Source organism: Notothenia rossii, assembly GCF_949606895.1.
Source record: "Notothenia rossii genome assembly, chromosome: 7".
NCBI lineage: Eukaryota > Metazoa > Chordata > Actinopteri > Perciformes > Nototheniidae > Notothenia > Notothenia rossii.
The window spans coordinates 46,022,038-46,049,888 of NC_136905.1; the positions used below are offsets into that span (position 1 = coordinate 46,022,038).

The 27,851-nt window shown below is 42.3% G+C and overlaps 1 protein-coding gene across 1 annotated transcript in view; it reads right to left on the reverse strand.

Annotated features, from left to right (window-relative positions):
- vps13b (vacuolar protein sorting 13 homolog B) overlaps window positions 1–27,851 on the reverse strand; it is a 460,668-nt gene that overhangs the window by 167,504 nt on the left and 265,313 nt on the right. Inside the window, 3 exon segments of the mRNA XM_079694034.1 lie at window positions 25,257–25,368; window positions 26,031–26,187; window positions 27,542–27,814. Of these exon segments, the coding sequence (XP_079550160.1) occupies window positions 25,257–25,368; window positions 26,031–26,187; window positions 27,542–27,814 (542 nt within the window).

A 27,851-nucleotide genomic window follows, 5' to 3' on the forward strand; every position in this document is an offset into this window, starting at 1 on the left:
TCCAGCAGTCTCCTTTGTGTTTGTTTGTTTCCCCCTGTCTGTGTTTTTTGTGTGGCCGTGGTGGCTGTCACTCCTGGCTCCCGGCTCAACCTCCACTCACCTGCTGCAATCAGCTGTGCACCCTCCCCAAATACACACCTGCTTTCCATCAAGCCATTTACAACGTCATATCAACGGAGTTTCCACAACCTTTCTCCGCCAGATCGTTGTAAAACCACAGTGGTATAACTTGAAGGCTACTTAGCATTATAGCTATTTTCTCATACCTGGATGTTTTAGCGACGCGAGATACGGCTGATACTTGCGCATTAGTTTCTGTTATGGATCAGTATCAACAGTCCTGCCAGTAACGTTACTATATTATCAATACTACTTTAGTTATAGCCTGATATATGACTGATAACTTTACAATGTTGTGATGTGACTGACGTTAGCTAACATTAACTGTAGCTAACGCCGGTCACTCACCAAGACAGCTGCCCTGTTCATGATTCTCCTCACATCACAGCTCCATTTCTCGCCGATGGGCGTTATTTCTTCTAATCCTTGGCTCCTGGTCTCTTGGACGCCTAGCAGGCTCATAATTATATGGTTGTGGTCTGTCATATGCATTTGAATATTTATTTTCAACCTCTTCTGTGTCAAAACTAGCATTGTGATCCATGTTTATTACTAAGTTAGATCGGCCGCTCTCCCCCATGTTACGTCACACGCGGGAGGTCACGTGGGGAGGCTTTTTTATGCGGAAGTAAAAATGTCTTACAAAAACGACGCCAGATGTCACTATAGTGTATATTTATGTATAATTTTAGGAAAATCTAGTGTATACATCATTTTCCTGAACATTTATTCACTAGTGTCTCTAACCTGCAAGTTGCTCTTTAAGGCCATAACTGCATACTATATGGATAAACAGGCATAAGCACATGTTAATGTAAATACATCTATGGCGAAAAGAAATGGAAACACATTAATGCTCACACGCACAGGCATTATACATTCACTCCACAATATGAGTCTCAAACCAAGATGGTTACAGTCTTCAGAGCATTCCTTCTGATTTACTCCGCCACATAAATTGTTCACTTGGTGCTCCGGCAAGGAGGGTGTTTTATAGAGCTGTAAAATTAGGCCCGCTTTATGGATCCAACAGCATAACATAACCCACTACTGTTTTTTCCACTTTATATTGATGAAGCGGTTCCGTGTTGCCAAGCTGGTTCACATTAGTGTACACAAAGGCACTTTGTGTGTATTTTTGAAGATGCTAATTTTTATCTGTGAAAACGAGAGTATTTGGCAGAGCACATTGAAGTTGATTACACATTGTTTACAGCAATTATTGAATTCTGACAAATGTTTAAAGCAACAAGATTACATATCAAGGCCTTATCCTTCAATGGATAAAGAATGAACATTTTCATAAACAAAGTCAGGGAGATGATGGCGAAATTTGATTAGCTTTACGTATGCTACAAGTTTAGCAGACAGATTGAACAAACATGTAATGGGATAGCTAAAACAGTAGGTCCTTCTCTTGACGTTTGCCTTGACCTTAAACAACATTTAGTTCAAATTCAAATGTTCTTCCAGCAAACAAAGGCAGGATGAAACAAAATAAAAGGACTTGCTGCTGGAAGCTCCATCATAATGGAATTAAAAACGTATGTCTAAATCACGAGCTTTAAGGAGGGAAAGACCCGACTTTATAAGAGCAGCTTAGAGAGCCCCTCATGCAGCCTGACTACAGGAATATAACTGCTCTCTCATGAGATAGAGTCCAAATACATAAAATAATTAGAATAATGTGCGGCACAGATGCTTCCTACATCAGCTAATTCTTCCTCTATAAATGACTGCTGAGCCAGTGTTTATAATTCTGAAGCGGATCTTGCATTCATCCAAACCGCCAAGTGTATTTATACAAAGTGACATTTCTATATGGGAGATTTCCCCTTTTCCCCCACTAACTGAGGAACTCCTGTGTGTACTTCCATTGGTGGTGCTGAGGATTTGGGAAAGAAAGATGGAAAGAAGAAAGGAGAAAAGCTGCAAGAAACAAGGATTGCGAGTGACTGTAGCATAATTTCAGATCAACCTATGGGAAAATGTAAATCAAGTGTTCAGATGAAGGGGGGAGGTTTAAGGACTGAGATGAACACAACTGAGCTCTGAGTGACATTTTAAAGCAGTGCCATAGCAAGTCATAGCTTTGGGACAAGTGACCAGTATTAATGATTGACACATGTTGTCTTCCTACTGTGACATGTCAAAACGTCTTTCTTGAGAAAGGACTATCAGGGTCAATTTTCCCCCCAGAGGTACTATGGATTCAAAGCATGGATATTCAAATTATTATGTGGCTGCCACCCTACTGCAAAAGTAGGATCAAATAATCTTCAGCAAGGGGTTTAAAAACCACAAACACTGTAAAACAATCAGGAACATGTCAACACAAATCAATATCCACAATGGCTATTACTGTTGTGCTCTCTGGCTGTGCTCTCTGTTATTAACTTATTTGTATGTGCAAGTGAAATGACCCAATTTCTTGAATTTAGAAAACAGAGAGAATAAGAGATAGACAGAAGTATCACATGAGGAGGGTTTGGTGTCATTGGAACACCCTGAACAGACGGACAGGAGGTTCAAGGTTATAGGGAAGGCCTGCGTTCACTCAGCTTCTTCTGCCTGTTACACTCAACATGTGCAATGTTTCTGTTGTTTCTGTGTTTGATGCTTCTTGTTCCAATGAGGAGGAAGAATCATGCAGAATGTGAGAACCACAAAAAGGAGAGAGACACTAAAGGAGATTGACGTCCTGAAAAGAGAGAGAAGGGGATACTGCTGCGTGATCAACAATAAGTGTTAGGAATTTAGTCCAAAGAAAGGAAAACCCTGAATGAGACAGAATGATGCTAAATTAAAAGAGGTATGATCTGGTGGGAGATATATAATACCTTCACAATCATTTTCTACTCTTCTTTAAGTATCCTTCCTCGCTACCCTAGGGCGACTGTGGCTGCGAGGGAGTGCGGTCGTCTTTCAACCAGAAGGTTGTGGGTTCGATCCCAGCCCATGCAGTCAACATGTCGATGTATCCTTGGGCAAGATACTTAACCCTGAGTTGCTCCCGATGGCATGGCCAACGGTGTGTGAATGTGTATGTATGTTAGGTCCTATAGAGTAAGGTACACTGCTCTGTATGAATGGGTGTGAATGGGTGAATGACATGTAGTATGTAAAGCGCTTTGAGGGGTCTTAAAGACTGGATAAAGCGCTATATAAGTACAGTCCATTTACCATTTACCATAGAGGGGGACGTAACACTCGCCTAATGTCTTGTTCTTGTTCTAACCCCTCCTCTCTTGCCATGCAGTGTTTTAGTACAGAGGCTTCAGAGCAGTGGATGTGGCCCCTGGGGGCTCCTGGTAAATCACAACTCTAAACAGGCAGTGCTGTATGGTATTCAGACAACACAATTCTAAACTTCTCACCACCGTGGCAACTGTCAAGCAGCTGTAGGCTTTTGAGAAGGTTTAATGGGAGAAAAAAACAAAGAAACAGTAACATAGAAAAAATGGACACAGCAATTAGAGAAGTAACAGAAGGAGATATATATCAAAACCATGCAGAAAGAGTTCTAGAAGAGTCTGCGTTGAGATGGAGAACGGAGAGGCTTGTTTTTATTAAAGGGACCGAGAGATGAGAAAGACACTCGCTAACACATGAGCCCCCTCTAGTTCTGTTCAATGAAGTTTCTCCCCCTTTAAAGCATATTGAAGTATGTTGTGAAGCCAGAGGCTGCAGGGAGCGGTGGAGAAATTGAGTGAAGGATGCTTTAGGAAGGGAGGAATAAGTGGAACGTCTGTACAGAAAAAAGTCCAGGTGTAGAGAATCAGAGGAGATGGCACATCAGGCTCGGTGCTCCGCATCTTTCCTGTGGCAGGAAATGCTCTACATAGCATCCTGTGAGCTGACCAGAGGGAAACTTAAGAGAGGAAGCAACGAGGAGACCAAACCAAGTGGGAGGAGAAGAACAGAAGAGGGTACATGTAGAAAATATTAAGCAAAATACTGCAGAGAAGAGGGAGATTAGAGACAGACACAAAGATAAGGACATGGGAAGTAATAGGAGAATGGGAGGACCAAAGGAAGAACGAGGGAGAGAGAGCAGAGCAGGGAAGAAATCAGAGAGGACCCATCGTCAACCCCCCTTGAGATAAGATGGCCCTTAAAGGCTGGAAAATAGGAGGATAGGAGAGGTGAATTATAAATTGTGCGTTAGTGTTTACACAGGGGAGTAATACAAAGCAGGAAGGAAGGCAAACTAAGCGTGAATAAGAAGAAAATGAATTAACGGCAGAAAAAACACTTAAGAGTGTAGAGTAGGGCTGCACGATCTGGTGAAAAAGTCATATTGCGATTATTGTGGACAATATTGCGATTTGCGATTTAATCAACAAAATGTAATATGTACTTGCTTGGTCAGGGAAAGGAAAGAGCATAGACAAATTATCATTTTGAAATCTGTACTTCTCAAAGAATCATAAATAAATACAATAACAAAAATATCTTAAGTAGTAGGCTACTGTTTTGATAATAACTTATAATTTGACAACTTTAAAGTAAATACCAAATGATATCTTCTTTACTATACAGTAAATATAAGAAAACATACACATTTTCATGAAATAAGACATCTGAATGCCCAAACAAGTGAGGATGTAGCAGAAAAAAGAGCAAGTTACAAAATAGGGCATATTTTGTGTAACCTCTACAATTGGAACAACATACTGTATATGTTGAATAAAAGTGATTCCCAAAGTATCGCCATATTACAGATGTAGCATTTGTTTTGGCCACCAATGAACCTGAAAAGTATATTGCATTGTTTTTGTTACTTTCATTGCTATTTTGAAGGTGACTTTGCGCTATTAACAGGAAGCTACTGTTCCCAAAGGGTTAGGGTTAAGGTTGACGGAGATGAACGGGCATAAAGTAAATACATTAAAGAAGACATTTAAATATTTCGATATCAAAAGAAAAACATTACATTAAAGTATTAGCACCCCCCCAAAGAGGCACAAGGTTAGTGTTAACTGTAATATAAAAATGTGTCCTGATTTGTTTATTCTGTTTTATAACCTTGCTAATTATTTGCAGTTCACTTGTTTAATGGTATGCTAAAGTGATTCTAATATGGATGAAGCTTTAATGTGTTTGTTGTTTTGTGTCTTTGTGTAGCTCTTACGTAGATGTTTTGAGTTTTAAAATAACTTCAAAATCATCAGTCAAGTGTACGACCATCTTTCGGAGGGATATGCTACACTTGGTGTTCCGGTTTCCTGTTGTTAGCATTCCAGCTTCACAGTAGCATGCAGCTAGTACATTATTGTGTGTGTAGTTAAATGGAAAATAAAGTGTGGAGTTCCATATTTTACACACCGCCTCCGACTCCCATTCATCGGCTCTACACCACGCAAATGTTTTAATTTAATTAAATCGCAGCCTATTGCGGTTATCTAATCACACAAGCTGATATCGCGATTGCGATTCGATTAATCGTGCAGCCCTAGTGTAGAGTATAATATTTGTGACATGAATCCGTGACCATAGGTTTGGGAGCATGAACCCCCCACCACAGCCCTCATCACATGCTCAGATATGTTGACCTGGTCAAAAGATCCAGTCTTGTTAGTCTCCGATTTAACGACACATCCTCCTTTTTCATTCATCCATTCCCCTACCTACCCTATCTTTACCAACATCCATTCATCCTTCTCTCCTGCAGTAATTTGTCCCCGATCCTTCCCTCCCTTCATCCCTTTGACCCTCATCCTTCCCTTCCTTCAACCATCCATTCAACCCCCCTTGGACCCTTCATCACTGATTCATTGCATCCCTCCTTCCCCTCTCCCCTTATTTATAATTATTTAATTTGGTGCATACTTTCTGCCTCATTCTAGGTACTATGGACAGGTTAAATGATGGATAGATAAACAGGTTTAATACAAAAACCACAGGCAGCTGAGCACAGTGGCGTTGTGTGTGGTTAAAAACATGTGTGGGATCTACTTAATGTGCGTTTGCAGAGCGTATGTGAGAGCGTGTGTGTGCGTCTCTGTAATCTGACATGTTAGGTTGTGATGTGAGCCTCTCTTCTCCCCAAACATGTGTCTGTCAGCTGGGTCTCTCAGCCTTCAAACATGGCTTCTGCTTCTTACAAAAAAAATGTAAGCTTTAAAATGCTAATAACATCAGTCCATTACCAGGCAGCACGTAATGTGAGGCCTTAAAAAAACTCCTTTCAAAGCCCTTCGAATGCTTTTTCAGTTGTTAGAACAAGGGATTGAAAAATATCAAGGCGGACAGTGATGCTTTAAACACTCGTATTTGAGCCTAAATATGCAGCAAAGCATATTCGCTATTTTGCATGTGTGTGATGATAAAGTGACAGGGGTGGGTGCTGTTTGGAGGGCTGTGTGTGGGGGGTAAGTTATGGAGAGATGAAAGGGGACCACCACAGTAGAGTGTACATGTTGGCTTCGTATCTCCCTCTGTGGTTCTCTCTAACCTGTAATGCATGCACGCATAGACACACCACACACACTATCATCCATGCAAAACTTCACACTGAAGGTAGTGTGAAGGAGTGTGGTACTCAAACTATATAAACCCTTACATAGCTATACCTAGATACCAGTGGCGAACCATGTCTATCTGTCACAACTGGACCTTCTGTAGACACGCACACACACCCCCCCCCTCCGTTATAATGTCCGTCTTTTCACTGAATTGTCGTCTTGAAAAGGGTACTGACAACAATTCCGCAACAACATCATCTTCACCTGTTGCTATTTCAACGTTAAAAACAATAAAACGGCAAATTAATTGCTACGTGGCATTGAACTGGATCCTCTTTCTCGAGCCAGTGAACTAACGGGCCTTCTAGAGCAGTGGTTCTCAACTGGTCAGGCCTCGGGACCCACTTTTTCCTTTGTCAATAAATCGCGACCCGAAATTTGAACCACTCAAATCTATTCAACAAAAAATCGTGCTGTAATATATATACGCTTTTCAGCATACAATATTAATTAAAGTGAAGTACATTGCATAAATCCCTTATATCCCTTCACAGAACTAAAGTATGCTTTAATGAGATGATGGAATCAAAGCTGAACTGTATAACATCAAAAGGCCCACATGCTGAAAACCCAACACCAGAAGGGGGTCTGGGGGGATTCTCCCCCAGGAGATTTTTTGAAATACTAACATATAAACTACGGATGCTGGTACACTCTGAGAAGAAAATAAATAAATATATTACTACCCGACATATTAATAATATGTTATGCCATTGTTTGTTTTTCACTTTGTTATGACAGCTGAACTTGCTGCTCCACTCAGAGAGAAGAGCAAAGAGTCCGTGTGAATTACTTTGTGGGTAAGGGTAGATAGCCCCCATTGTTCTGTGACCTGTCAATCATCAAACCGGGGGTCATATTTCATTATGTGTTCATTTGTATCTGAAGTTGTACCCATGGATGTATAAAGAATAGTTATACCGCAAAGTTATTCTCCGTGGGGACTTCCGGCAACAATCTTGATTCTGATTGGCCAGAAGACTCGAAAAAACATCAGCAAAGATATTTTATTGAGAAGATGATCACTACGTGACAGAAGTTTTCAAAACCGTTTATGGTCTCTGGTGCTTCCAGTCCAACGCCTACTGCATGCACAGCGTTAGAAAATCGGGCCTTCAAAATAAAAGTTTCACTTTAAAAAAAAAAAGACATACAGTGGGGCAAAAAGTATTTAGTCAGCCACCAATTGTGCAAGTTCTCCCACTTAAAAATATGAGAGAGGCCTGTAATTTACATCCTAGGTACACTTCAACTATGAGAGACAAAATGAGAAAAGAAAATCCAGAAAATCAAATTTTTTGATTTTTAAAGAATTTATTTGCAAATTATGGTGGAAAATAAGTATTTGGTCAATAACAAAAGTTCATCTCAATACTTTGTTATATACCCTTTGTTGGCAATGACAGAGGTCAAACGTTTTCTCTCAGTCTTCACAAGGTTTTCACACACTGTTGCTGGTATTTTGGCCCATTCCTCCATGCAGATCTCCTCTAGAGCAGTGATGTTTTGGGGCTGTCGCTGGGCAACACAGACTTTCAACTCCCTCCAAAGATTTTCTATGGTGTTGAGATCTGGAGACTGGCTAAGCCACTCCAGGACATTGAAATGGTTCTTACGAAGCCACTCCTTCGTTGCCCGGGCGGTGTGTTTGGGATCATTGTCATGCTGAAAGACCCAGCCACGTTTCATCTTCAATGCCCTTGCTGATAGAAGGAGGTTGTCACTCAAAATCTCACGATACATGGCCCCATTCATTCTTTCCTTTACACGGATCAGTCGTCCTGGTCACTTTGCAGAAAAACAGCCCCAAAGCATGATGTTTCCACCCCCATGTTTCACAGTAGGTATGGTGTTCTTTGGATGCAACTCAGCATGCTTTCTCCTCCAAACACGTCTAGTTGAGTTTTTACCAAAAAGTTCTATTTTGGTTTCATCTGACCATATGACATTCTCCCAATTCTCTTCTGGATCATCTAAATGCTCTCTAGCAAACTTCAGACAGGCCTGGACATGTACTGGCTTAAGCAGGGGGACACGTCTGGCACTGCAGGATTTGAGTCCCTGGCGGCGTAGTGTGTTAATGATGGTAGCCTTTTTTACTTTGGTCCCAGCTCTCTGCAGGTCATTGACTAGGTCCCCCCGTGTGGTTCTGGGATTTTTGCTCACCGTTCTTGTGATCATTTTGACCCCACGGGGTGAGATCTTGCGTGGAGCCCCAGATCGAGGGAGATTATCAGTGGTCTTGTATGTCTTCCATTTTCTAATAATTGCTCCCACAGTTGATTTCTTCACACCAAGCTGCTTACCTATTGCAGATTCAGTCTTCCCAGCCTGGTGCAGGTCTACAATTTTGTTGCTGTTGTCCTTTGACAGCTCTTTGGTCTTGGCCATAGTGGAGTTTGGAGTGTGACTGTTTGAGGTTGTGGACAGGTGTCTTTTATACTGATAATGAGTTCAAACAAGTGCCATTAATACAGTTAACGAGTGGAGGACAAAGGAGGCTCTTAAAATCTTGTTTGTTTGTAGGTGAACAAATACTTATTTTACCGAGGAATTTACCAATTAATTCATTAAAAATCCTAAATGTGATTTCCTGGATTCTTTCCCCCCATTCTGTCTCTCATAGTTGAAGTGTACCTAGGATGAAAATTACAGGCCTCTCTCATCTTTTTAAGTGGGAGAACTTGCACAATTGGTGGCTGACTAAATATTTGTTTTTTTCTTCACTCACACATCTGCGACCCACTCAAAACGGGACCCACCAGTTGAGAACCACTGTTCTAGAGTACCCTGGAACCAAGGCGAACTCTGAAAGAATACGCCCATTGGCTACAAATCAATATATGATTGGTTGATCAAACTGTCAGTCCAAACGTAGGCTATCATTCAGTGTAAGGGCCAGGGCATTCTATCAAGGATATAGAATACCTTGGTTGAAGGATATTCTACCCAGAGACCCAGAAAAATATCTGATTGGTTGCATTTTTGTTCTAACACAAAACCACTCAAATGGGTAGTGCATGGACCGAGAAAGACAAACACATCAACGTAACACTGTAATATTAAAGATCAACAACACAGATACGATTCTAATTTATTCATTTTATTTACATTTTGTAAAATGTTATTTATATAATTAAATACATTTTTTGTTTGTTTTATCTGAGTGTTTCAGGGTATTCTCTGAATGCCTTGAAGGTCCTGGCGGGTATAAATAACCATTGTTAATAAGCCACTGCCTCATGTTGGCTAAATCAAACCAGAGGAAATTCAATACCCACAAAAGTTATTGTTGTGATAAGAGTGGCAGAACAACAGTGAACATATGAATGTTAAGGGTCTAATCAAACATAATATGTTGATAATATACTGTACACTAAATGAGCTATCTGAAATGTAGCCAGACCGAGTAGAAACAAATGGTTAAGACCAGGAGGAAGAGCGTTCTGAGCCCACTTTAGTGCCTGCCGCTGGTTCTTTCATGTCTGGTTGGGCCTCCTGGGGTTGTAATGTGCCTCTTATTACACAAGCATTAGGCAATTACGCCACTGGTTTCACATTGGCTTCCCGGAGCCACAGAAGAGCTTGTGGCTTCACACATGGACATTTGAAAGCATCTGCACATTCCTTCTCTCTTGAGGTTGACTTTCTTTTTCACTCTCACTAAACCCTCTAATTGCTTCTGCTCTGGTCTGATGTTCTACTGAGTAGCCTACTGATAACTGCTGCTTGGCTGGAGACTACTGAACACACAGACAATCAAAATAACACGCAATATATTCATGGACACATGCCTACAGAAATACACACAGGATATATGAACATACAATATGTACAGAAGATCAACTTAAAGGTTGCTCTTTTGCCTTCAAAGAAACCAAGAAACGAAAGTGCCGAAAAGCGTAACAACACTTAATTTTAACTAGGCATACATTCTTACTGCTCTCACTGCAAAAAACACATATCTACACATGGATCAGCGATTTCTATTGTAAATCCTATAACAAATAAACTAGAGAAAATGGAGACGCTGACCATCAATAAAGTATTTCTGAATCCCCCCGACAGTCCACCTCGCTCTGTTGCTGTGTGACTGTATGACAGTGACACCGCCACACAGGATGCCAGAACATCAACATGTCATGAGCCGGGAGAAAAGGAACTAAAACACATCAATGTACAAGGCTGGGGTTTGACTACACACATTGACACATACACAAACATATGCATTCTCAAATTCTCACACACACACACACACACACACACACACACACACACACACACACACACACACACACACACACACACACACACACACACACACACACACACACACACACACACACACACACACACACACACACACACACACACACACACACACACACACACACACACACACACACACACACACACACACACACACACACACACACGAAGGCACAATCAATGAGGACTGTGGCCCGGTGGTCAACCTCTGGACCAGGCCCTCTATGAGAGCAGGACAGCTGAGTGATGATCCCCCTCACCTCTGTCAGCACGCACCCCCACCAGACTGACAGCAGCATGCCAAAACATGAGAGCACTTTCCGGGAAGTTCTGTCTGAACGAGCAATGCAGAACTACACAATGCTGTAAACAGCAACGCACTGATAGATGTTAAAGGGGGAGAGAAAGAAAAAAACGAGCTGTGGGTGATTCAGCTTGGCATTGAAAAAGACAAACACGTGAAAAGATTGGATGTAAGAATTATACACCTGATGAATCATATTGTAGTTGGGTGGTGCCAGGCCCGTATTGTGACCAAATCGCTCAGGGCATATCTTCTGATGAGAATGAAAATGGGCATAGTAGTTATTAATCATCCGTAAAACACACAGCCTACCCTCCACTTATATGGTGGATAGTGGAGGTGGCCATGCTACATAAAAAGGTTGAGCTGTTTAATTAATGAATGGGTTTTTCCTTTTAGAAAGATCATTCTTTTAAATAAATGTCTAGTCTCTTTGACCTAGTTGTGTCCTAAGGAACCCGGTGTTCTTAAAATATCTAAAATCTATTCTCTTTAGACCAGGGGTTTTCAAAGTGTGGGAAGGTGAGCCTCCCCTCAGAGAACATAAGAACAGCCGTTTATTATGCTCATTGAGTCATCCGTGAGCAGAGCATCAAGCTGGCATGCCTATAACAGCTGAATGCGGCGATGACCATGTTGTTCAGCAAAACGGTGGGGGGGAGGCTAGTGGAGCGCGCCGGAGCCTCACTGTGCCGCGATTACAGTAGGTGCGCCGCATTTGCGCTTTGAATGAGGCTGCCTCTGCTAGATGAGGCCCCCTGCGAGGTGAGGCACCACGCAGTCTGCGTGGTCGGCGTGTAGGGAGGGGCGGCCCTGCAAATACCTCATTCCTTCCGTCTACTTGGGTCCGTCCACTTGCACTCGGACATTAGGGATTTTCTCTCATAAATGTCTGATGAGCCACACCTTTTATTTCAAAAACAAAGCTGCCAACTGGGGCGGCAAGGCTATTTTTAGGGTGGCAGTTGCCACCCCCCATGCCACCCCGGTAGATCTGCCCCTGCTTGACCGGTAATTGCTTTAGATCAAAGTCAATGCGGAAAACCCGCACTCACACAGGTAGGCGTAGGTGAAGGGAATGAGCACTTTTACAGCCTTTTTGGCGAGGTGGGGGAACTCGGTCTCCACAGACAGCCAAAAGTGTGCAAGTGAGGTTTTCTGCCAGACGCTGTCTCCTCTCTCACTTTAGGTAACTTCACTAAAAATCGATCCATGTTGCCGCTCGCATAAAGTTGGCTGAAGTTGACAATCTGAAATTGTCGTTATTTTTTTCTCACGCTGCGCCTCCCCTGAAGCTCTCTGGCATCACACTTTGAAAACCGCTGCTTTAGACAATACCTTACCATATCAAATTACATGGTTATATAAAAGATATGAAGATATTTCAGGTTGGATCAAACTGTCATCATCAAGGCCTTTCCAATAGCCCCTCCACTTTGTGCCAAAAAAGAGCAGGAAAATAAGTTGTGGTTTAGTAGTTTGAGTCCCGTGTGGTGAGTCCTAATACCCTCTTCTTTCTCTCTTCTCCACTTTCTCTGCACATTACCTTCAAGATCATATGCATACAATGGTCATAACAATTTACAGCAGGGCCAGGCCGGAGGTCTCTCTCTCCTAATCCCCCTAAACCTCTAACTGCAGGCTGAGGAATACAAGTGTTGTGCTGCAATATTCTCACAGAGCAGAGGGCCTGAGAATAACATCACAGAGGCCACAGATATTTATGGCATGAACCGCAGGCTGTACACAGAAGTCACTAGACACCACAACACAGAACACAAGAGCCTGTATACAGCTCAGCACTCATATACAGCGCAACACACTGCCAGATCAACAGAGTGCAGGGTTGCGGTCAAAGGCTCTCCAATGGACAGACAGAGGGATGATAAAGGATACAATATGATATATAGGTTAATAGATACGGCAATAAATCAATGACTTTATTCAGTCGCAAATGGACTTATCATAAATCTGTGGGAGGGCCTCTGGTCAGACAGAAAGAGGTACTGCTGGTGGTCATCCTGAAAAGTGTGGAGTGCTCTCCTAAAAGACGGATGGCCTTATACAGATTGGTTGACTTGATTGAACAAAGCAGTCAGGTACTCCAGTTCACAGAGCAAAGATCAAATCCACTAACATCCATCTAGTTTCCTGTGTCTTGGTCTTGTAACATTAGCTCCACAAAAAGTATTTCTCTTTTTATAATGGCTGTAAAGACAAACAGCATTTTCTCTACTGTGAGAAAATCAGCTTGATCTGGGACACAGATAAATCAATCTTCAACACTGGTTCCCAGTGTAAAGAACACCAGATATCACTATATCAAAAAGGAAAGAAAGGTTAAGGGGAAAATACTACACCTCAAAGCCAAGGCACTTTTCAGTGGCTGAGTGTAAACTTCCTGCCTGCCTTACGACACGTTGTCTGAGGCAACATGAGCACACTAACTCCCAGGCATCTGTTGGCTCTGCTGAAGCTATCCTGTCGGATTCAAAACATAAATTCTAGGGCAAACTTTAATAAAAGGAGGCTTATGATTTACTCTGGGTAGCGGCTGTCCCCATTCTTAAAACAATTTGATGTTGCATTAATCCTGAGTGTCAAGGAGATGTGAAATATGTCCTCTGAGTTTACCAGCACCAGGTGTTTCATTTTCTGGACTGAGAAAAAACTATGTTTATTCTGGCTGACCCTCCAATTCTTGCTTATTTTATATTCTTTCTCTGTAGAACAGAAGGGAAACATGGATTACATCCAAAGTGAGAGAGAAGAAGACAGGGTTAAAAGAGAGGGAGAGAAACAAGCGGTGCTGAAGGATTTACAGTTCACAAAGAAAGGTGTAGCTCTTTCTCTTTCCTCGGCCTGGCCCAAACAGAGCAAACACAAAGGACCTGCAGCATTCAGAAGCCTTCAGAGCAATTCTTGTTGACAAAATCCTTGTTAGCCACTTTACCTCTGCTCGGTTTCTCTGTTGCTGTTCTTTTTTTCAGTGCCATTCTGCCTACTGTGCTCTAAAAGCTTATAGGTACAACTGAATAACTTTATGATACCTGGACATGGATTAAACACAACACAACTAAATCACCTGTAGATAATGTAATATCAAAATGATTGCTCTAATAACACATAAAGCAATATTCTCACACGAACCAACTAAAAGATCTGAAGAGATTTACGAACTTGGATTGGTTTTGCCCACAGTGTGTTAATGACACTGGCATATTTTCACAAAAACAACATTTAGAATAGTAAGAGTTGAGACGAGTGCTTTAGATCCTCTGATTATATTTTTAAGGCTGGAAGTTGAGACCAAAATAGATAAAGGGAACTTTGATTGTAATGGCCCATGTCTGGCTGGGTAATCCCCACAGACACTTTCACTGTTCTAAAATGCCGCACTGCATACTCAAAGCATTGAGTAGCAACACACTACGCCAGCAGGGAGTAACTGAGAAGCTTTACAACATAAATTCTTTCAACACTACTATTACAAAACGTCATTTTGGTGCATCAACACATTTGACGCTCATAATTTAGGCTGCTCTGCAGTGGTAGGTTAAAAAGATCCAACAAAAGCATTGTTTATGCTGGCGATACAGATATAACGATTATTGCAATCATTGCTTCTGAAAGTAGTATTTCATTAAACCTGCTCTGAAGCCAAAGGACTTTTTAAAGCAACTACTAAATCAGTGTACTGTATATAAGTGTAGATCCTACATTGTCACTGTGTGTGGCCTGAGCAGCTCCTCTGCTCCTCCGCGGCAGCAAAGCAAAGCCGGAGCCCTTTTTTTTTTCTGGTGTAAACAAATGGAGAAATGGGGCACTTGGCAGTCAATTAAAGTGGGTGATGAGGGAAGTTTGCACTGAAGCGTCTAATGATTAATTTGCTGGGAACTCTGGGTTTTATGAGGAAAAGAAAGATGAGGAGTAAGAGGAGAAGGACCAGCTGAGAGGTAAAAAAAAATGCAAATGAAAAGAAAAGAAGATTTGAAGTTAAATCTGTGAAAAGGCATCATTGTCTTTTTGATCTGAGTACATTAAAATCTACAATTAGATACAGAGCGAAGGTTAACCACAGTTACCACTTATTTGGTTAACTTCCTATCAGCTTGTATGTTTATAGTATACCAAGTTTACAATCGTTTGTCAGGAAGACTGAACTAAATACGCATATGTTTAAATGTAAGACAAACAGTTCGTTAGTTAATGTATAGTTTGGTAGCCAGAAGGCCTCATGCAGCAACACACTTTCAAAATGTTCTTATTTATTCTCTTAAATTCATTTAAAAAGGAAAAGTAAAAGATGTTAACTCATGATGCATCAAATGTTTTACCAACCAAATGTGCTCTTCCCCCGGTGTGCTGAATGATGAATTATTAACGTAGATACAGCAACTCAAGCACTGTCAAAGGGCAGTTGTTGTGCCATGTTCAAGTACACATTTGGACTAAACAAAAATCAAAGGATATTTGTTCTGTTTTCACTTTCTACATTGTCTCTAGAAGGATTTGGAGAATGCAGGAGCGGTAGCAGAAACACTTCTTTTTGATTCTGTTTATGAATATTGTAAACATATGGATTCATCTAGAAGGCAAACACATATGCTCAGGTAGTATAAAAAGAGTAATAAACGTCACTAGTATCCGCACACTACACTAGGATGTTACTAGAGGAGAAGGGTGTATATAACCGGTGCCAGAGAGTTTTATTGGTAACAGGCAGGGTCCTGGCTTCAGCAGCCTCTGTTTATCCACGGAGGGGAGATCCCCATCACAACCACTTATTAGGACATATATGTGGGCTTAGCCAGGCAGCCGTTCAGCAATAAGGGGCTTGCTTACTGACCACAATGTGCTGGGACGGGGACCAGTCTAACCAACACTAGAGCAACAGAGAGGAAAAGTGAGACAGGAAGGAAATAACAAATACCCATGGAGACAGAAAGAAAAATAAGTAAAAAAAGAGACATGGTGGGATAAAAGGGCAGCAGAAGGTGAGCAAGAGTGGAAAGTCATGGATGGATGGATGAAAAAGAGCTGTTTAGACATAACAATAAAAAGAGCCTGCACAAGCAAAAGGATAGAAGAAAAGTGATGATGTGGAAGAGGGGGTTAAGAGGGCATGAAAGGAAATGACAAATAGAGGAAGAGACAATACACTTAAACATTAGAAAAGAAAATGAGGGAAGGAAAACATGAGAAGGACTGGGAAAAGAAGAAATTAAGGGTCAGATAAGGAAGGATGGAGTGCGCAGATATGTTGATCAGAAAAAGAGATTGAATAAAAAAAGAAAATATACAGAAATCGACAAATTTGGAGAAAATAAGGATAATTGAAACTGCGGTCACAGACGTGCGCGGGCCCTGTCGGGGAGGGCAGCCAGTCGTCCCGGCGTCAAGCAGACGCGCGCGAGTCCACCGAAATGAGCCGTTTGTCATTTCTATTATTTTCGCGACCCAGACTCCCAGGTCCTCCGGTAGCGACCCGGAAACGGATGTCGGCGCGCCGTCTCGAAGGAAAACAAATGTCTCTAAAGGCTCGTTGAGGATCAATTATCGAGGAGGCTGTCTGGAGGAGCCGTAACCGAGGACACACTGATTTAGAGGAGAGAGGAGTCTCTCTGGAGGAGCTATAACCGAGAGTACAAAGATGTAGAGGAGAGAGGAGAGAGGAGTCTCTCTGGAGGAGCTATAACCGAGGGTACACTGATGTATTCTCCGGAGTCGATTTCAGCCAACAGTGATGTCTAAAAGAGGAGTGACGCATGGCTGGACTTATGTCAACGAAGCACAGCTTTGCAAACTGTTCCCGTTGTGATTATAAGTTATTTAAGATGATCAAATGTCAGACTTTCTGCCCTTTACCGTTTGTTTACTCACCAATCACATCTCCCCTGGATGTTAGGCTATTTATTTTTAATACAACTGCTTTCATTGTGACGCGATGTTTACAGTTACCTCATTCACACCAACGGTGTTTCAGGGCGGTTCGGAGCTGGAGCTTGAAAAGCACCAGGTTTTCCTCTTCACACCGCGGCGGAGCAGCCTCTTAGCTCCGGAATCCGGTTCATTTCAAGCACCAAAAAATTGTCCGGCCAGAGCAAAAGCACCACATATGTCACGCTTACGTCGAGGCGGGGCAGGCGCGAGACCAACTCCTGAACAACAACAAAAAGCCGGCGTTTTATCCAGTTTGTACACAACGATGGAGAAACTTAACAAGCAGCAGTGGTCCACTGAAAAGACCAGCTACCTACTGGGAATCTGATCTTCTGAAGAGGTACAGAGGAAGCTGGAGCACAATCGGCCATTGTTGTTGTTGCAGGGGCGGTTCTAGGGGGGGCAGGGGGGGCCAGTGCCCCCCTAACACTGACTTTGGACCCCCCTGTGGCCCCCCTAAAAATGAAAAAAAAAAAAAAAGTTTATGATTAAACAATTTCTTGGCTGACGGATAAGGCGGAAGTAACGATATTTGTCATTCTAGTCGGAGCCATTAGAGCAGGGGTCTCCAACACGTCGATCACGAGCTACCGGTATCTCGCAAGCCCTCACTTTACAAATATGTTTTTGTTTGTTTTTTTAACACAAGCCGTCATCGCCATGGAGGAGCACACAGCCTCTGTGAGCGAGCGAGACAGAGAGAGCTAGAGAGAGCAAACCTTTATCTATTTAATGTGTTGTAAAAAATAAATAAATCATTCCAATGTGTACTATAGGACAGTACAAAAAAAAAACGTTTGAAAGGGGAGTGATTAGTAAAATATGCATAAATAAAAAGAAAGAATACTATAGGTACCATAAGATAAGAATAAACAAGTTTAAATGTTTTGTTATTGATTGTGATCATATTCTAAAGATTTTTTGATTATCGAAAAGTATACAGCTCTCTTTCATGCGTGTTGAGAGCTGTATCCATAAATTCATTTTGTGCTCAAAGTGCACCCGATTGATGCATTTAACTTCAATATTTAAAAAAAAATCTTCCCCTAGAGGAGGTGAGGTCCACCCCCAAATAAAGCAGGTTGAAATAATTAAATTGCATACATTTTCTTTTAGTAAACACTTAAAATGGGTCCCACAGACCCAAACAGCACACAAAGGTAAGCATATAATAATGTGTATTAACTGTATTGCATTGTTTTCTTAGGTGTATGCGCAATTACTTCATACTGTCTTTGTCTTTTTCGTCCTGCATTTATTGTGCCCCCTCAGAAAATAACTGGCCCCAGCCTGGCCCCCCCAGTCAAATTGGTCTAGAACCGCCACCGTGTTGTTGTCGGTGTCAGCTGTGAGGGGTTTCCGCGCGATTTGGCTTTATGAAGCAGGCACGCAAACGATGAGGCAATGACGCAGCACCAGTCGGACTCTGGGCAGTGTGAAAAGAGCTAGAGCTAAACCGAAGAACCGGTTCCGAACCTGAAAAGCTCTAGCACGGAGCTTGAACCGGAGTTACGTTGGTGTTAATGAGGTATGAGAGAACAGCTGCTGAGGTGAGTGCAGAAAGCAGAACAGTGTTTATAATATATATTGCTCAATAAGATATGTAACAGGCCTAAATTTCACAATTTATTTGTAGGCTTTAGGACAGTGGTTCCCAACCTGGGGGTGGCGCGCCCCAGTTTTTTTTTTTGTACATATAATTGTAAAGCAATACATGATTGTCGCTAAAAGCCTTGTCTCCACATTACAATAAAATATAAAAAATAATTGATTAATTAATTTGAATAAAAAATCAAGTTAGTAGCTATTATAGGCATAAAAGGACAGACATTTATAATATTTTCTTTAATAGAAATGTTTCTTCTGCCCGTAAAGTGTCCAAACCAGACTTTCCTGGATAAGCGCATTTTTAAAACATAGTCATTGTCCATGCTGGTTTCCGTTGGATTATTTGTCACAGTTGCTCCGATCAGATCGGTCTCCTCCATTTTGTAGATTATTTACGACTTTTGAATCCACATAAACACATCGACAAAATCTGGCTTACTTTGAGCATGTGTTTTAAACAGTTTAATCATCCCTTTGTGAATTGTTTCCACTTGCGCCGTCCTTTAATTTCTTCATACAGCGGGAATCCAAATGAATTAATCCTGAGTCCAATAACCATCAAAGTCACTCCAATAGTGCTCCTTAATTACGCTTTCATCCTCCTTTAACAAAATACTTCACATTCATCCAGTTTGTGACAGTAGTTGTAGCATTTTTGAGACTTTTAAACTTGAATTACCGCTGTTTTCCCCCCCTTCCAACTTCCAACAGGAGTCATTTGGGGGGGCTCTTGGGAAAAAAGGTTGGGAACCCCAGCTTTAGGAGATATTTTTCATGAAACCATATAGTGCTTCACATAATAAAATATACAAGGGCTGTAGCCTGATATTTATGATATACTTTAGGAGCTGTTTGTGTTTGTTATACAATGTGTAGGTGTGTTTTGTAGAGTCTATGTGTGTGTTGTACATTGTGTAGGTGTGGGTTTGTGTGTGTACTGTAGGTGTGACGTGTGTCCCAAGTTTTGCGTCCGAAGCTCATTTAAGCGCATCCAAATTCAAAAAGAATGCATAGGCCACGCCCACATTCGTCATTTGTTGCGACACTTTGAATCTCAGATCATACTCACCCCCAAAGTATGTCTAACTTTTTTTTTTTTTTTCGTCCATGCGTTCTTGAGTTATACATTAGTGGTGCTTTTGAAAATGCTTTGGAATGCGTATTACCCAAGACAGACTGAACCTATCCACTAAAATGTGTGATGTTTGGATACATTGTTGATGAGTTATGAGCATTTCTTTCTAAGCCCCGCCTTTTTGAAAATACGTTTTGATTAATGGCGGCCATATTTATTGACTGAACATGCTCATTTCCTACTGTAATGAGTGTGACCCTCCATCAATGGAGTATAATAAGTTTGGTGTCGAAAAACTACAAATTGAAATGTAAGTGAATATTTCACTGTTTGGAAGATTATGCTAATTAAATAAAAATCAAAGTAGGCGGAGCATAGACGTTAAAGAGGACCAAATGTAGAGCAGGTCCACCCGGAGAAGTTTGCAAAATCTCAGGACTATGTTAATTTTTTCCCAAATTATTTACATATATGTGGCGCTAGCAAGTATGTTGGACAATTTGAACTCATTGACTCCAGAATGTAAAAATGTTCACCGGACCTGGCGTCCGTGCAAAATTATACAACTTTTGAAGCGTCGTAAAGCCCTCAAAAACAGGTTTAAATCGCAGGAAGAATAACAAATCCTAGGATAACAATAGGTTCCTCGCACTTCGTGCTAGGATGCCGTTGGGTCCTAGCGCTCTCGTGCTCGGGCCCTAATGAGAAGTTGTTGATGTGGGTATAGCTCGGTGTCATATGTTGGAGTAGTGGGATACAAACAACAGACACAAAGAAAGAAGGGAGAATAAAATGTAGTAATGGGCAGAAAAAAAGACTAGACATACTTTGGAAAGAGAGGAACACTGCAAGACTCGGACTCGAGTCGGATTCGAGTGCCGATTTTCGTGACTCGTGACTCGACTCGGACTCGTGCACTGATTGACGCGACTCGGACTTGGACTTGTGAATTCTCGCATATGCTGACTTGGACTCGGACTGGTGAATTTTTACCCCCACGATGACTCGGACTCGAATTGTACATTGAAGCTCTGACTTGGACTCGGACTCGTGAATTTTCCCCCTCACGATGACTCGGACTTGACTTGTGCATTGAAGCTCTGACTTGGACTCGGACTCGAGCAAGTTTTCTCGAGAGTCTGATGTCCTCTATCCTGGCATGTGCACCTGTGAGGCGAGTTCACGGACTGGGCCCCGCTATTCCAGTCTAGAGATGTCTAGAAACACACCCCGCATCGTGCTGTATGCTTTCACACATTCTGTTTCCACATTGGAAAAGAGCAGCGCAAAATGCTCGTTATGTGGAAACAATATTGAAGAGAAGGCTTCGTAACACATTACTCTAAGGATCGAGTTCAGACATGGCTGTCTTGAACACTATCATCAGAGTAACGTGATCTAATCAATAAATAAAGATTCAGCCGACAACACGAAAGCACATGGCTACTTAACATGCAGAATGATGTCATTTTGCATGCTAAGTAGCCATGTGCTTTCTGGGGCTAAATCTTTATCAGTAAACCGATTTAACCGGTAAAAGTCCCGATCTTATTACTATCAAAATAAAAGTGCAAAACGAAAACTTTACCATAGGAAAATATTGGCATACACATATAATCACTTCTCTAAAAGGTAACTCATTTTAAATATAGTTAGACATATTAAAGGTCATTTACAATAATAATAATAATATTAGAAATAAGCTTTATATTTGTATAGCACCTATTACAAGAATTTTAGCCAAACTTGCTTCACAGTTCAATAGACAGATTAGTATAACGTGATAGGATAAAAGCAATGTAGAGGAGCGGCTACATTTCAACACATATATCCATGAAAATGAATACATGAAGACTTGTGACTCGGACTTGGACTCTTCTTAGGTGACTCTGACTTGGACTCGGACTCGAACACAGTTAATGATGACTCGGACTCGACTCGAACACTCCTTGGGTGACTCGGACTTGGACTCGACTACGACTCTCCCTTGGTGACTTGGAATAGGACTCGGACTCGAAGAGTGGTGACTCGAGAGTGACTTGGACTTGTGAATTGGTGACTTGACTACAACACTGGTTTTTGCATCACAACTGACACAGCAGCCATGTCTGCCATCACCGTAGAAACGCAGGAGTGTGCACTAACACAGACACACAGACACACATTGATAATTCAAATATTTGCAAGCTTATGTTTTAACCCTAGACACTCAACATGTGTCTCCATGTCATTAAACCGGAAAACTCAATCTCCACATGGTTCTGGAAAGAGAGGTCCCTATTCACCCATACAAGAAGCTCTAAATGAAGTGTTCCAAAAGTGAAAAAATCTCATTGTAAAAATAAGAGAAATGGGGAGGATGAGAGAAAATAGGAGTATGGAGTAAAATATCTGTGACATGCACAACCACAAGAAAGTCAGGGCTGAATGCATGCCGGACATTATCCAGGCCGGCGCCCAGTACTTGGAAAAACTTTTTCAAGGCTGAAATGATTTCAGCTGTGTAAATTGACAGTGGCCTTGAGAGGCAGTGGCTGAATATGGAGAGGGAGAAACAGGGGAAGCCTATCTGTGTCATAATTCCTGCTTAGTGAAGAAGCCGCTGGGGACCTACTCCTTCAGGGAAACAGTTTCAACATCAAATGAAACAGTGGTAATTGTTACCAAATGACACGGTGCATGTCAACTTAGCTCTACACAGTTTTATAGTCAAACAGGTTTATTTTACCTTCTTTGAGGAAATCTATCAATTCTAAATGAAAATACACACTGTAGCCTGGAAATGTAGAGGCTGTAAAGGAAGCTGAAGCAGGTGTGTCAGAATAAGTGTTAGTGGACCAGTATCAAGACATGCTCTGTCAGGATGTTTACACGTACTCGCTATTTTAGCATCTTCTCTCACAGGGTGTCATTACAGTAAATCCTGCTTTAAGACCTTGTGAGGCAATCATTTAATGTACAGTAGACAAAAACACCATTGCTGCTTGGATCAGTCATTCAATTATGACAGCGGATATAATTAGTGGTGGGCTTTAAACAGAACCGAGCCAATGGCTACCGGCCCTTATGGACATATTTCTTGCTATAGCCACAGTTGATTATAGATTGTAAACACACATTGGTTTACATGATTACAGACTTTTACTTTGACTTTCTCTAAACGACTTGGGGGAGCAAACACAATATAATTCAGCACAGATTAAGCACGTAACAGTGTATGTCAACAAGGTCCTGATCTCAGGGTTATCAATCACGTGAGTCAGAAGTGAGATGGTCCTAAATTGGAGGGCCGATGTGAACAGGGTAGGTACTAGGTGGTGAGGATAATGCATGGTTACACATGGAAGAATGAACATAGAGAGTGGTTTGACATAATACCTGGGTTTCACTGCAGAGAGGGAAGTGGTGGCTCTTGGCTTCTGTGTGTAGAGGCTAAGTGAATATGGGTGTGTTTGTACAAACAGCCATGCCTGCTGCTAGTGTTTGCGACAGAGCATGTATGTGTATTTTGCTGTGCATAGTTAGAATATGTTTTTGTATGCATGACTGAATGAAGACACCATATTGTTTGTGAGTGCATGTGTACCAGACTCTGTGTTTTGAATGGCTGTATGGAGGGCCTATGGTAGCATGTTTGTGCTAAGGCAGGGTGGACGTCACGCAAAGCGATCTCTGTGTAGGAGTAGATGTGGGCACCACAGCCACCAATCCTCTCACTACCACAGGCACAACATTACTAGCCAATATGGGGTAAAATCGCAAGGCTGTTTTTTGGTCTGAAAGTCTGAGAAAAACTCCAGATCATTTTCCATGCCCGCAAGATCGTCATTTATCATTTGACATGATGATAACATGGCCAACATGTCAACAAAATAAATATAGGCCCAGTTTTTATGGAAACAGAGTAGTTACTACTCATTAGCTGTAATAACTTGTAGCAAAACCTTTTAGTACATTAGACTGTGTAGTTTTCGAGTGGATAAAAAACATATCCCCAAAAGTCCCTACAGAACAGTTGCTACGGGTACTGATCAACAACATGTTTACTCCGATAAATGAAAGAAAACAAACAAGACACTGTGAAGGAGATAGATCTTCTGTGGAAAAACTGTGGACCACGTAGGACAGAATGCCTTGATGGTTACAGATGTCAGGCAGCACCCCCCCCCATGTGACTCTTCCACCAACTGCAGCAGAAATGAAGCCTAAAGTGGCCTCTCCTCTCCTTTTGTCTGGCCACCTCTTTTTTCTTTTTTTCTCCACTTCACGTCTTGTGTCAGCTCACATCTCTCTCGCAGCTGTACAAAGCATTTGGCACCACTTTTATCTCCCCATTACGTGTGTTTGCCAGCTCCATATCTGCCCATTCACACAACTGCTCTCTCTCTCGCACACACACACACAAGCTGTGGGGCTGCGGTTTTGAGGCAGCTATGACACAATCCAGATTCTTTAAGCTGCCTATAGCAGGGAAATGTTTTGAACAGAGCTATTTCCCTCCAGATTTTCCCTGCCTAGTTGCTTTGATCCATATGGCACGGGGGGCTTGTGTCAACAGTCTTGTGTTTCAGCTGGAGGGCCCGGCAGACCCCCAAGGTGTCACTCAGTGCTCTGTTCTGCTCTAGGGCAGCTTAACCACTATGTGGCGCTGTCACTCGCTCCTGAAAACTTCTCATAATGAGGACAAAGAAGTGCACCATGCACATCTAAACACACATTCACCAAAACACTTGCCTCACAACCATATGGAGAGTGATACTGTATATCAACAGAAGAGGTTTAGGAGCTGAAAGTGTGTAAAGAGAAGAGTAACGGTACGTCCACATGGTTCCGTGGCGTTGAAGCTTGCCGGTGGGCGTGTCCTGCGTGCGACCAACAACCAATCACATTAATCTCCCGCCCCGGACACACAAGCACAAGGTTTGATTGGCTAGCGCTTGTACTGGCATACGATTTGATTGGTTGGCACTTCCGTCGATGTTTGAAAAGTTGAACTTTTCTCAACTTTCGAAGTGAGCAACGGAGGCAAACCGACGCGACGGAACCACAATTCAGTTCGGCAAAGCTTGACGTCACCCCATTCAAAGTGTATGGGAAGCGTTGAAGCACGCGACGGAACCGTGTGGACGTTATGTAAGGATAATTTCAAAGGTTTAAATCAAGACTATGTTATTTTATGTTTGGGTTAAATTATTCAGCATGTAAAATACGTACTGATTTGCTTAATAAAACTAACGTGTAACTGATTATACTATGTATTTCATAACATTTTAATGTTATACTTAAAATAAAATAAAAAGTTTGATTGAATCAAAGCCACACATGGTGGACTATAATTGCTTTTGTATTAAACAGGATTTACAGTGTGATTTGAGCCGAGAGTGGGTTGGAGGAGGAGAGCTGTTCTTACTGGTAGATGTCTTTCCGCAGCACTGTGCGGGTCAGGGGGTTGTCCGCCTGGGGGGCCATGCTGAGGGAGCCAAGCTTCAACACCAGAGTGTCTTCTTTTTTCATCTGAGGATCTAATGGGACACACAATCAAATACAATCATAATGTAAATATGTACACAGACACAAATACAAAGCTTAAACAAAGGTGAATAAACACTATGCACACGATAGACACAAATACATATACAGTAGGGCATGATGATGACACGCACGCACGCACGCACGCACACACACACACACACACACACACACACACACACACACACACACACACACACACACACACACACACACACACACACACACACACACACACACACACACACACACACACACACACACACACACACACACACACACACACACACACACACACACACACACACACACACCCACACCCACACCCACACGCACACACACACACACACGCACACGCACACACACACACACACACTTACCACTATAAGTCATTACTACCAGCAGACATAACATCGATCTATGACAATATGGCATTACATTATATTTGCAGGAGTGTAAATAACTGTGGTTGGTTCGTTGAAACCACAACTATTTGTCTTTGCAACTGTCTAATGTGGTGTCTTTGCTTTGTCTGGGCGGCCATGACAGAGACTTTCATACACGCACCACAGACTTACATAATCTAAATCATAGCCTGTTGTTTTCCGTTTGAAAACACAAATGTGCTTTCAAAAGAGAAAAGTAGTTCTCTAACCTGATGCTGTGAGTTTTTCTCGTGCACTGGGACAGAAGACCCTGATCACGCTGGTGTTGATGTACATCAGGGGTAAACTCCGAGAGGTCAGAGTGTGGATTCTCATTGGTTGACCAGCTGTCTTTCCACGCTCTCTGTAGCGTCTTGGCACCGTAACCTGAAAAGACATCCAGTAAAATATATGTAATTATGAAATACAAAACATCTTATCACTACGTTTTGTTGTCTTAATGGCTGTGAAATTACAAAACAAATTAATAAATGAAGGAATCACCTTTAAATTGCATATAATTGTTGACTGAGACTTTAAACCAGGGGTCAGCAACCTTTTTGATATGTAGTGCCATTGAAAAAAAAAAATGTTATCAGCGTGCCAACGATTCGATAATTATCAACGGAGGGCGGGGGGGGGGGGGTTGAGGAGCTTGACGCTCGTCAACTATCAGCAGGAGGGCGGGGGAGCCTCGCTGCGGGGAAGCAGTGTGTGGACCTGTCAGCGCAACTTACATGATGCCGAATTTAACAAACACATTTAAATAATTGGTTTAAACTGCATAATGATAAGGACGATCGTCCGTTCTGTGATTCTCCAGAACACACAAGTTATGATATTAGGGTCATGCAGAGTGAGATGAGATCGCTGTCCCTTTAAGAGAGAGAGAGAGGGGTGCGGCTTGTGCATGTGTGTTTGTGAATGGTAAAGCGACAGTGAGGGAACGTGTGTATGTTTCTGGAAGTGAAACGGGAAAGCAGAAAAACAGAGGTCTGTGATGTATTTTGTGAAACAGAAGAACAGCTAAATAAATGAAACGGCCTCCCAAGAAGAGCTCGCCTCTCTCCAGTCATTTAAGCTAAAGTGGGTTATTGAACCTGAAGCTTGTTGCTTCTGCCCTCCTCGACTACGGTCTGGGAGCCGACAGGAAAGTTCAACACACAGATGGCCAGTCCGCCCCTTTGTAGCATATTATTTCGATAAAAGATGAGCAGATCGCCACTGGGCTTTCAACTAAATAAACACAGCCACGCAAAAACTGCGTCATTTGTACAGCTCCTTATGGGTACTGCAATTAGTGAAGTGCTTTCCTCCGTGGTGAAACGATCAGCACTGCACCACGGAGGAAAGCGGCAGAAAGTCACCTGGAGATAAAGAGAGCGGGTCTGCGTTGCGTGCATGGCTTCCTTCTGCAGGTAACGGGGAGACGCGCTCTGGCGGCGGTTCAGGATCCGAAAATTAATTTAAATATTTTGCACACTTATTCCTAGTGTGCCACTGGTTACCGTGCCGCGTGCCAATGCTGGCACGCGTGCCAGGGGTTGCCGACCCCTGCTTTAAACTAACTTGCAGGATATTACAAGATTGACCAAATGACTGCAATTATTATCCAAAATGTATTTAAATATTGACATTTATTCATGCACACTTGAAAAATTAAAAAACATATATGTGGATGACAAGGCTCAAGCCTGCATAGCACACAGTAATAGGAACTGACAATACAATGTGTGTGTACCTGGAACACCCCCGCTACAGTGGCCAGCAAGGGGCAGGACAGCACCACGTCGAAGGGCTGAGCCGACAGCAGGATCTCTCTCAGGTACTGGGGGGAGCTGTCTGCCAGGGGGTCTGAGGTCAGCCGCTGACTGCTGGTGGTAGCACCGCTGCGTGGGGGTTTCTCCGGCCGGGTTGTGAGTTTGTGACGGACATTTTTGGTGACAGCCTGGGTGTAGGTGATGGACAGGAAGCCGTGCTGCTGGTGAGAGACCTCCAGGACCTTGGCTGCAGTCTGGCCAGCGGTCAGACAGACAAATAGCACTGATGAT